Raw genomic sequence first — 9558 nt, 5'->3', positions numbered from 1 at the left:
GGTGTAGCTTTCACCAGAACATAGACCAGTCTATATAGAATTTCAAGCCAGCCTGCCTACAATAAGGAGACCCTGTCTCAAAACCAAAACCAAAAATAAACCAAGCTACCAAAACACAAAAGAGATAATCCAGTTAGATGGGTCACTCACCTGGCAATGGCTACCCCTCTGGGAGGCAGGACCACCTTATAGAAAGGCCTGTTCACCTATTCAGCACTAAAGAGACACAATGTTACCTCTTTGATGAGCTAATGTACTTTTTAAAAAACACATCTAAAAGAAATTTCACTTTTTTAATTTTTAAAATTCCATATGTATAGGTGTTTTGCTGACATGTATGCCTGGTGCCTGTGGAGGCTTGAAGTGGGTGTTAGATCCTCTGGAACTGGAGTTACAGCCTGTTGTGAGTAACCATGTGATTGCTGAGAGTCGAATCCCAGTCCTCTGGAAGAGCAGTCAGTACTCTTAACCACTGAGCCATCTCTCTAGCTCCACGAACCAAGATTCTTTCTTACAATGATGTTGTTGTTGTTTTTCTTATCCTACATAAGATAAACTCTCATGTAGTCCTGACTGGTCTCAAACTTGCCAGGTAGCCAAGGATGACCCTGAACTTCTGATTGTCCTGCCTCCCTCTCCAGAATGTTGGGATTACGGCATAAACCACCATTTCCGCTTTGGAACCTAGAGCTTTGAGCAGAGTAAGCAAGCACTATACCAACTTACACATTCCCAGGCCCCATTCTTGAGTTTTTGATTCTTTTCTGAGTTTGACAGCATATAAAAATAAAAAGTTGCCGGGTGGTGGTGACTCCAGAGGCAGAGGCAGGAGGATCTCTGTGAGTTCGAGACCAACCTGGTCTAGAGAGCGAGTTTCAGGACAGCCAGAGCTGTCCCCTCTCTTGAAAAAAAAAAAACATAAATACATATTAAAAGTTACCTATCGCCCTTCCAGCCTTACCCTCCCTCATGAAATCTGGAGGAGTAAAACAGGAAGGTTTGTAGGCCTTTGGAATCTGGAAGCACCCACCACCTAGCCTGGAGTCACGCGGGGCGGGCCCACGTGACTGGAGCCCCGATCCAATATGGCGGCGCCCAGGAGGCGCCGGCTGCTCTTCCTGTTCTCGCTGCTCGGCTTGCTCGGAGTGGCGTGGTGCAGCCTGGGCTCGGGGTGAGTGCAGCTGCCGGGGCCGGCCTGCTGGGGTCCCCCTATTCTGCGTGCTCTCGGGCACATTCCCCCCGAGCTCACGATCGCCCCGTCCCCCGCAGGGTTTCCCGCGACGATGACCTGCTGCTGCCTTACCCACTCGCGCGCACACGTCCCTCGCGGGACTGCGCCCGGGTGCGCGCCGGCAGCCGCGAGCACGAGAGCTGGCCTCCGCCGCCCGCGACCCCTAGCGCGAGCCACCGCCCGGCCGTGCGCACTTTTGTGTCGCACTTCGGGGGCCGCGCTGTGGCCGGCCACCTGACACGGGTCGCCGCGCCTCTGAGCACTTTCTCGGTGCTGGAGCCCGGGGGACCCGGAGGCTGCGCCCAGAAGCGCCGCTCCACGGTGGAGGACACAGCCGTCCCGGCCGGTTGCCTCGTCGCCCAGAACGGTGGCTTCTTCCGCATGGGCACCGGCGAGTGCTTGGGGAACGTGGTGAGCGACGGGCAGCTGGTGAGCAGTTCCGGGGGGCTGCAGAACGCGCAGTTCGGGATCCGCCGCGACGGGACTTTGGTCACCGGGTGAGGAGGTGGGGAGCCCCGGGGATGTCGCGGGCAGAGGGTCTCCGATGTGCATTAGAGCCATCCCTCCGTGCCCAGATTACCTAACCAAACTTCCCATTATTCACCTTAAGAGTGGGGACGCCGACAGCGTCTTTGAAGTTTACTCGTGTGTCACTGAACGCTTGCTCCTGTGATCAGGCCTTGTGTTGGGTCCTGGGTAGGCGACCATGAGCCTGAACGCACAGTTTGTGCCTCAGTGAACTTTCCCTAGGAATAGAGAAAACAAACATTTCATGTTCAGTGAAGCCATGGAACCAACTGGAAATAACATGGAGTTTATGGAGAAGTCCCAGACAGCTAGCTGGAGGCCTTTTGCTATCCCGGATAGAAATCCTGGGTAGGCAAGGAGCTTGTCGAGTGACCTCCTTGACAGTTTCTGTACCAATGAAATTTGACAGCAACCAGAAGTGGCAGCAGGCAGGCAGGAATAGAAGATTGCACCATCTAGTGTCCAAGCTCTCTTACGAGATGAACAGTTTTTGCCAAGGCTGGAAAGTGGGCTTTCCCCGGTTCTTAGCAGCCCCTGGTTGCAGTTTTTGGCACTATTTCAAACAGCCCTGACTGAGGCCTTCAGAAACACGAGCAATTGGTGCGGTATTTGTGTGACTGCCTCGAAATCTATGGAGTGTTCTAGACCTCTGGTGCTGATATAAGGCTTGTCTGATTGATTGGCTGTTTGACTTTTGCTTAAGCAGCCAGGACAGCAGAGTCTAACAGCTGCTAATTAGTGAATGAATTAAGAAAATTACAGAAAAACCTGGAGTTGTTCCTGCCTGTGAGTGAGCCTCCTGCCTTCCTGCTTCCAGGTACCTATCTGAGGAGGAGGTCCTGGACACCGTGAATCCATTCGTGCAGCTGCTGAGTGGAGTTGTGTGGCTTGTCCGCAACGGAAGCATCTACATCAACGAGAGCCAAGCCATCGAGTGTGATGAGACGCAGGAGACAGGTCAGGAAGGGAGGCAGCTGTAGTGCTTTCTTTCTTATTGTTGTTATGCTTTGATTTATTTCCTTTGTGTGTGCAGAGGAGGGGGGTGCGTGCCATAGTGTGTGGGGGAAGGTCAGAGGACAACTCGTTCTCGCCTTCCATCTTGTGAGTCCTGAGTGTTGAACTCAGGCTGACAAGTGTAACAAGAGGCACCTTTACCCTCTGAGCCACCTTCCTGGTCCCAGCACCAGCTGTCTTGAGACCCGGGAACAGTGTGAGTAGGCTCCTCTTCAGTGTTCCCGAACATTTACTGAGCAGCTATGCAGTGTTTAGCGCTGTGGCGGGAGTCGTGGGACTTCAGTCTTCCTTAGGAGGGAAATATTCGGCAATAAGCTGGAAAGAGTTGGTAAGTGCCGAAAAAGACAGAAGGAGAAAGGGACGGGTGGGGAACAGATGCACAGGTATGAGAAAAGTGCTGCAGATCTGTGGGATAGTAGCCTCTGCACAGCCATGGAGCTTGTCATAAAGGCAGAACCATGAGCCCACAGCCCACTCAGGAACCACTGGTTAAGTCCTGACAGCCCAAGTGTGCAGGGTCTTCCTTGGTGACTCCAATAGATGCTCAAGTTTAAGAGCCACTTGGGTGTGAGTTGGTGAGTTGGCTTGTGCAGTAAAGTGTTTGCCTTGAAAGCATGAGAGCCTGAATTCAGTTCCCAGAAAACACATAAAAAGTCAAGTGCCGGGGTGCACGCCTGCAGTGCCAGGGAGAGTGAGCTAGGAGGTGGAGATGGATGAGTCTCTGAATACCAGATAACCTAACCTACACAGTGAGACTCTGTCTCAAACAGAAAGTGCAAGGCATCTGAGGAGCAACACCCGAGGTTGTCCTCTGCCTCCCATAGGCATGTGCACATGCGTGCACACCTCCAGAGTGCAGAGTGCTGGGGTGAGAGAGGATGCTTTGGTCCTGAGAGTCTCTGGCTGTTTCAGAGTGGGGAGTGGGGGGCGGGGATGACTGAGGAGGCTGTCTTGGATCAAAAGAACAAGTTGTCAGGAGAACTCAGGGCAGAGGCATACAGTTCCTAGTCAGAGTGCAGAGTGCAAGGCCCTAAGGCAGACAGTAGCTGCTAGGTGAGGGGGAACCACAGAAACAAGACCAGGGCTTCATGCAAGACCTGTTGGTTTTATTCTACCAACACGGAGGTTTCTACTGGAGAATGAGGTCACTTGAAGAGTCTTCTGTCTGTGTCATGGAGGCTCATGGAAGGTGGAGTTGGGATGTGCCTCAGTACTTGCCTTGCACACATAAGGTTCCTTCCCCCAGCACCGTCAAAAGAGAGAAAGTTGAAGAGCACAGAGGGCCCCCTGGAGGTCTGGGTAACCAGCCAGGCCCCTTCTCCTTCAGGTTCTTTTAGCAAATTTGTGAACGTGATATCAGCCAGGACAGCTGTGGGTCATGACCGTAAGGGGCAGCTCGTACTCTTCCATGCAGATGGACAGACGGAGCAGCGTGGGTGAGTCCCAGGAATCCTCGGGGATGTCTGTGCTCAGTTTCTGGGCAGTGGGTGGGACAAGGCAGCTTGAGCCATTCTAGAAGCTTCACCTGCCCCGATAGGCGTGATAGTATTTCCCTGCTGACCTCAGCTACACACCCCGTCTGCACAGCATCAACCTATGGGAGATGGCGGAGTTCCTGCTGAAACAAGATGTGGTCAATGCCATCAACCTGGATGGAGGTGGTTCTGCCACCTTTGTGCTCAATGGGAGCCTGGCCAGTTACCCCTCGGATCACTGGTAAGAGCACCCCCGCCACCTTGGTGAGAGTGGAAGCCATGGCCTACCTTCAGCTGTCTCAATCAGTCAATATGGAGACCCTGCTCTATGCCAGGCGATAGGGTTTCTCTGTGTAACAGTCCTGGCTGTCCTGGCACTCACTCCGTAAAGCAGGCTGACCTCGAACTCACAGAGATCCACCAGCCTCTGTCTCCTGAGTGCTGGAATTAAAGGAGTGTGCCACCACCGCCTGGCTGTGAGCCAAGATCTCTTTCCTCAGTGTGCTGTGGAAACTTGGGACAGTGTTCAGGATAGTGAAGTAGAAGCCAAGGCCATGGCTGGCCAGCATTGAGCGAGCCCTCCACCAGAAGGCACATTGTATGCAAGGTGGAAAGCCTGTAAATGGCCCAACAAGAGGCTGGAGCTACTGCTCAGCAGGAAAAAGATTTGCCTTGCAAGCAGAGGACCTGAGTTCAATTTCCAGAACCCACATTTAAAAAGCCAGATGTGAGCAGCACATGCTTGTAGTCCTTGTGTTTGGAGGAGGAGACAGGTGACCCTGACACTCAGGCCGGCCAGCCTAGCCTGCTTAGCAAGGTCCAGGCCAGAGAGATACCAACAAAATGAATAAAATAAATGCTGAGTACCTAAGGTTGTCCTGACTCCATATGCACACGTGCATGTGCATCACCTAGCGTATGTGTGAATGTACGTACACATGCAGGAGCACAAGTGTCAGGATGGAGATGGAAGCAAGCTGGAGCAGCCTTCATAGGCTGCAGCAGAGACTTAAGAGGCCAGCACCAAGGCCAAGACCTCTCCTCACAATGACTCCCCCATAGCCAGGACAACATGTGGCGCTGTCCCCGCCGTGTGTCCACCGTGGTATGTGTGCATGAACCCCACTGCCAGCCGCCCAACTGCAGTGGCCATGGGACCTGTGTGGATGGCCGCTGTGAATGCACCAGCCGCTTCTGGCGGGGTGCCGCCTGCAACGAGCTAGACTGTGGCCCCTCCAACTGCAGCCAGCATGGGCTGTGCACAGAGAGTGAGTGGGGAGCCCATAAGGAGGGTGGTGCTCTGGTGGGACCCCAGTTCTCTCACGCCAGGCCTGCCTCTGCCCTCACCTGGCCTCCATGGTCTTTTGCAGCTGGCTGCCACTGTGATGCCAGATGGACGGGATCGAACTGCAGTGAGGGTGAGTGCTCCAATGGCCTGCAAAAGCTCCTGGAGAGGGTGGCCTTGCAACATGCAGCTGTTACAATGCCTTCCCTTCTGGCTTGGAAGTTGCCTTCAGAGCCCCTTCTCACTTCACATGCAAATCTCTTTATGTCCTCCCTGAATTTGCTGAAAAATTCCCACCAAGTAGGAGGCTGGATTTTAGCACTGTCTACTCAATTCCAAAGAACAACAGCAAAAAACAAGATGTGGTCAGGCCACAGCCCTGAAGGAGATCCACCAAAGTCCTTCACACCTTGAAGTCAGCCCCTGGTATTCCTAGGCGTGGGTGGTGTCACTCTGGGGTCAGCCTCAGCACACTTCCATCCCCTGTCTCTTCCTTCTTTTATGGTCATCAGCTCTAGAGCCCCCCTTAAAGTCAGGTGATATGCTTGTTTTTTATTTGAAATGGGGTCCTAATGCAGCCCAGGCTGTCCTCTGACTCACTACGTAGCCTAGGATGGCCCTGAACAGCTGCTTCCTGCTTCCACCTCCCACCATACTCAGCTTATAGGGTCCCATGCATATCAGGCACACACTCTAGAAACTGAACCACAACCTTGACCTTTGAGAGCTGACCGCAGGGTTGAGGGGACATCTCTTTCAGCATGGCCCTGCACACATCCAGGAGCCAGGCTGTTGAATAACAGTAGACCCTGCTCTCTAAAGTGAAACCTGTCTGCCATCATTTCCTCTCCACAGAGTGTCCTCTGGGCTGGTATGGGCCAGGTTGCCAGAGTCCTTGCCAGTGTGATCACCAGTGTCCCTGCGACCCCCAGACTGGCAACTGCAGCGTCTCACAAGGTACAGGGCCTCCTCGAGTCCTTGGGGCAGGTCTGGGGTAGGCAGACCTTCCCCAAACCCTGCATCTTCCGTCTGGTGTCTTACAGAGAAGCAGTGTCTCCAGTCAACGGAGGCCACACCAAGGGCGGGAGAGCTGGCCTTTTTCACCAGGTAGGTATTTCAGCAGAGGCGAGCCCCCACACCCCATCCATGAGGCTTGGCATCTGTCCAGGCACCACCCACGCCCAGAGGTTGCAGATGATCCTCTACTTTGTGAGAGCAAGGGTAGGCATGGGTGAAACTGGCATCCGTGAGTGCAAGGGAGAAGAACCCAGAACAGACTATGGGCTTGATCTCCCTGGCTATGGAGACTCAACTCAGAGTCTGAAGCCAGGCTGTAGAGATAGGATTCACCTCACTTTTGGATTCGTCCATGTGTTCAGGCTTCGTGTAGCTGTTTCTTCCTTTTAGCTGCTTCCTGGATCTCCAGCTCCATCCCCAGATGGCTCATGGGAAGGATTGTGAGGCTTGGGATGTGGCTCAATTGGCAGATTATTTGACTAGCATGCCAGAAGCTCTGGGTCTAATCCCCAACCCTTTATAGGCCAGGTGTGCTGGCACATGCCTTTAATTCCAGCACTTGGGAGGTGGAAGCAGGAGAATAAAAAATCTAAGGTCATCAGGAGTCTAAGGCCAATCTGGGATGCATAAGACCCTAAATAAATAAACTGACTCATGAGCTGGGCCTTCTGGCATAAGCCTGTCATTCCAGCTACTCTGGGAGGCTGCAGTGGGAAGACAGTAAATTCAAGGCCAGCTTGAGCTACAGATCGAGTTCAAGACCAACCCTGGCGACTTAATGAGACCCTGTTACAACATAAAAAAGGGGGCTAAGGTAGTAGCTCAGTGGTAGAGCATTTGCCTAGCATGCACAAGGCTCTAGGTTCAACTCCCAGTACTTCAAAAAATACATTAGTGACATCTGAATGCAGCAAAGTTCACATTAGAAGTGTGTGAGCGTGTGCATGTGTGCGTGTGTGCACATGCACATGTGTGCACATTCTTAGTAGCTGTTCACCTTGTTTTTCGTTGGCCTGAAACTCAAAGGTTAGGTTAGACTAGCTGGCTCAGGAGCTCCACCTCCCAAGCAGTGCAGAGACAGTGTGTACCATTGATCCTGGCTTTTAAAAGTACCTTCTAGTGATCCAACTTGGCTCTTCATGTCTATAAGACAATCATGAGCTATTTCCCCAACTCCTGAAATGTTTTTAATGCCCTTAAAACATCAGAGAATGCCTCTCTTATTCCCTGCATGTGTCTGCAGTATGCCCCAGTTCTCACCCAAGGCCCTGGGCCCAACATTCCCCGAGTGGTTTCTGACTGCCCCAATAATGCTCCTCAGCCATCCACTCGAGTGTCCCTTCTGTCCTAGGACCACGTGGCTGGTACTTACCCTCATCCTCGTTGCCCTGCTACTGATCAGCACTGTGGTCAATGTGAACTTGATCCTGGGCTCCAAGGCAGAGCGGAACCGACACCTCGACGGGGACTATGTATACCACCCGCTGCAGGAGATGAATGGGGAGCTGCTGGCTGCAGAGAAGGAACAGACAGAAGACACCTGCAACCCCTTCAAGGACTGACAGAGACCTGGGCTGCCAATGGCATGCCCCCAGATAACGCTGTCCCTGCTCCTCAGTTTTATGGGGAAGGATGTGAGGCCACTGGCATGGATGCTGCACGCTCCACTCCTTGCCTGGCCATGTCCCCACGCTGTGGCCCATGCCACCCCAGCAATACAGAGCTCTGGAGAGCCTGCACCTGCTTCCCCGCCTGCCTGTGTCTGCTGCCCAGAGACCTGTCTCCCACAGAGGTCTCACCACTGCCAAAGACTCCCAGGAGGCAACTAGCAAATGAAATTCTGTAGCCTAATCATAAGAGTGGCCAGCTCTCCTGGGCCACCTGCAGCGGGAGAAAGACTTACCCCCACTCAGCCACGGTGTGCCGCCTTTTATGTAGCCTCATTGCTGGACTGCCAACTAGAACTCTGTATCCTGTCACAGGAAGCTCCTCATAAGACGATGGGGAGGAAGGAAGTCGCCATGTTTACAGACTTTCTATTTTTGTTCTCCTGCTCCCTAAAGGAATTTTCTAATATTTGAATAAATTGGGATACTAAAACGAGCCACCAGGTCTGAGTCCTCATGGGGGTCTGAGCCACTCCCAGTGCCTTCTGTTAGCCAATGCTACACAAATGTGGCCAGGCACAAGGCCACCCGGGACCATGCTGAGCCCTGGTTCTGTGTTCCTGCAAGCTCCAATCAGTGTTGTTGCTGCAGGTGAGGTTACACTTCGAAAGCAAGGATTTGATTGGCCCTAAGCGTTTTCCAAAGATGGTTATCCTATTTTCTTTTTTTTCTTTTTTTTTTAAATATTTATTTATTTAATATGTATACAATATTCTGTCTGTGTGTATGCCTGCAGGCCAGAAGAGGGCACCAGACCTCATTCCAGATGGTTGTGAGCCACCATGTGGTTGCTGGGAATTGAACTCAGGACCTTTGGAAGAGCAGGCAATGCTCTTAACCTCTGAGCCATCTCTCCAGCCCCCGGTTATCCTATTTTCTATTGTTGTGATGAAACATGACCCAGGCAATTGTTAAAGAAAGCATTTAATCTGACTGTGATTTCAGAGTGGCAAAGTCCATGATGGTGATTTTTTTGTTGTTGTTCCACTTGCTCTTTTTCATACTAGACCTGCATAAGAGTGATTGCTATAACTAAACAACAGAGTCAATAGTAGGCCATCTTGAAATCTCCAACAAGCCAGGCAGCCTCAGGTAAGTTCTTTGGACAAGAGCAAATGTCATATTCTTTGCCAAAATATTGCGTTGTGATCTCTGCCCTGTTTCTTTTTTAAACATTCATTTTTTTTATATTCATTTTACATTCCAACCAAGGTTCTCCCCCCTTCCTCCTCCACATCATCTCCCCCCCCAGCCCACCCCCATCCATTCTTCCCAATAGGTAAAGGCTCCCATGGGGAGTCGATAGTTTGGCACATTAATTTGGAGCAGGACCAAGCCCTT

At 52.1% G+C, this 9558-nt stretch overlaps 1 protein-coding gene across 1 annotated transcript; it reads left to right on the top strand.

The window, feature by feature from the left end:
• The first annotated feature begins 1085 nt into the window (after positions 1 to 1085).
• On the top strand, positions 1086 to 9350 carry Nagpa (N-acetylglucosamine-1-phosphodiester alpha-N-acetylglucosaminidase). The gene is made up of 11 exons (XM_005349273.2): positions 1086 to 1171; positions 1270 to 1728; positions 2577 to 2716; positions 4101 to 4209; positions 4361 to 4489; positions 5311 to 5516; positions 5619 to 5666; positions 6389 to 6490; positions 6577 to 6640; positions 7902 to 8808; positions 9225 to 9350. Exons 1-10 carry the CDS (start codon positions 1086 to 1088, stop codon positions 8110 to 8112), a joined length of 1554 nt encoding a protein of 517 aa, XP_005349330.1. The 3' UTR covers positions 8113 to 8808; positions 9225 to 9350.
• Positions 9351 to 9558: the final 208 nt, after the last annotated feature.

The sequence above is a fragment of the Microtus ochrogaster genome, chromosome 7 (assembly GCF_000317375.1).
Source record: "Microtus ochrogaster isolate Prairie Vole_2 chromosome 7, MicOch1.0, whole genome shotgun sequence".
Taxonomy (NCBI): domain Eukaryota; kingdom Metazoa; phylum Chordata; class Mammalia; order Rodentia; family Cricetidae; genus Microtus; species Microtus ochrogaster.
The sequence above is the reverse complement of the archived record's forward strand: the minus strand, read 5'-3'. Positions and strand labels throughout refer to the sequence as shown.

Bases quoted from the DNA above. Each gene is read 5' to 3' on its own strand.
- Nagpa (XM_005349273.2), top strand. From the start codon at position 1,086: ATGGCGGCGCCCAGGAGGCGCCGGCTGCTCTTCCTGTTCTCGCTGCTC. The intron at 4,490-5,310 runs GTAAGAGCACCC...ACTCCCCCATAG, and splicing joins AGTTACCCCTCGGATCACTG to CCAGGACAACATGTGGCGCT. The intron at 5,667-6,388 runs GTGAGTGCTCCA...TCCTCTCCACAG, and splicing joins GGGATCGAACTGCAGTGAGG to AGTGTCCTCTGGGCTGGTAT.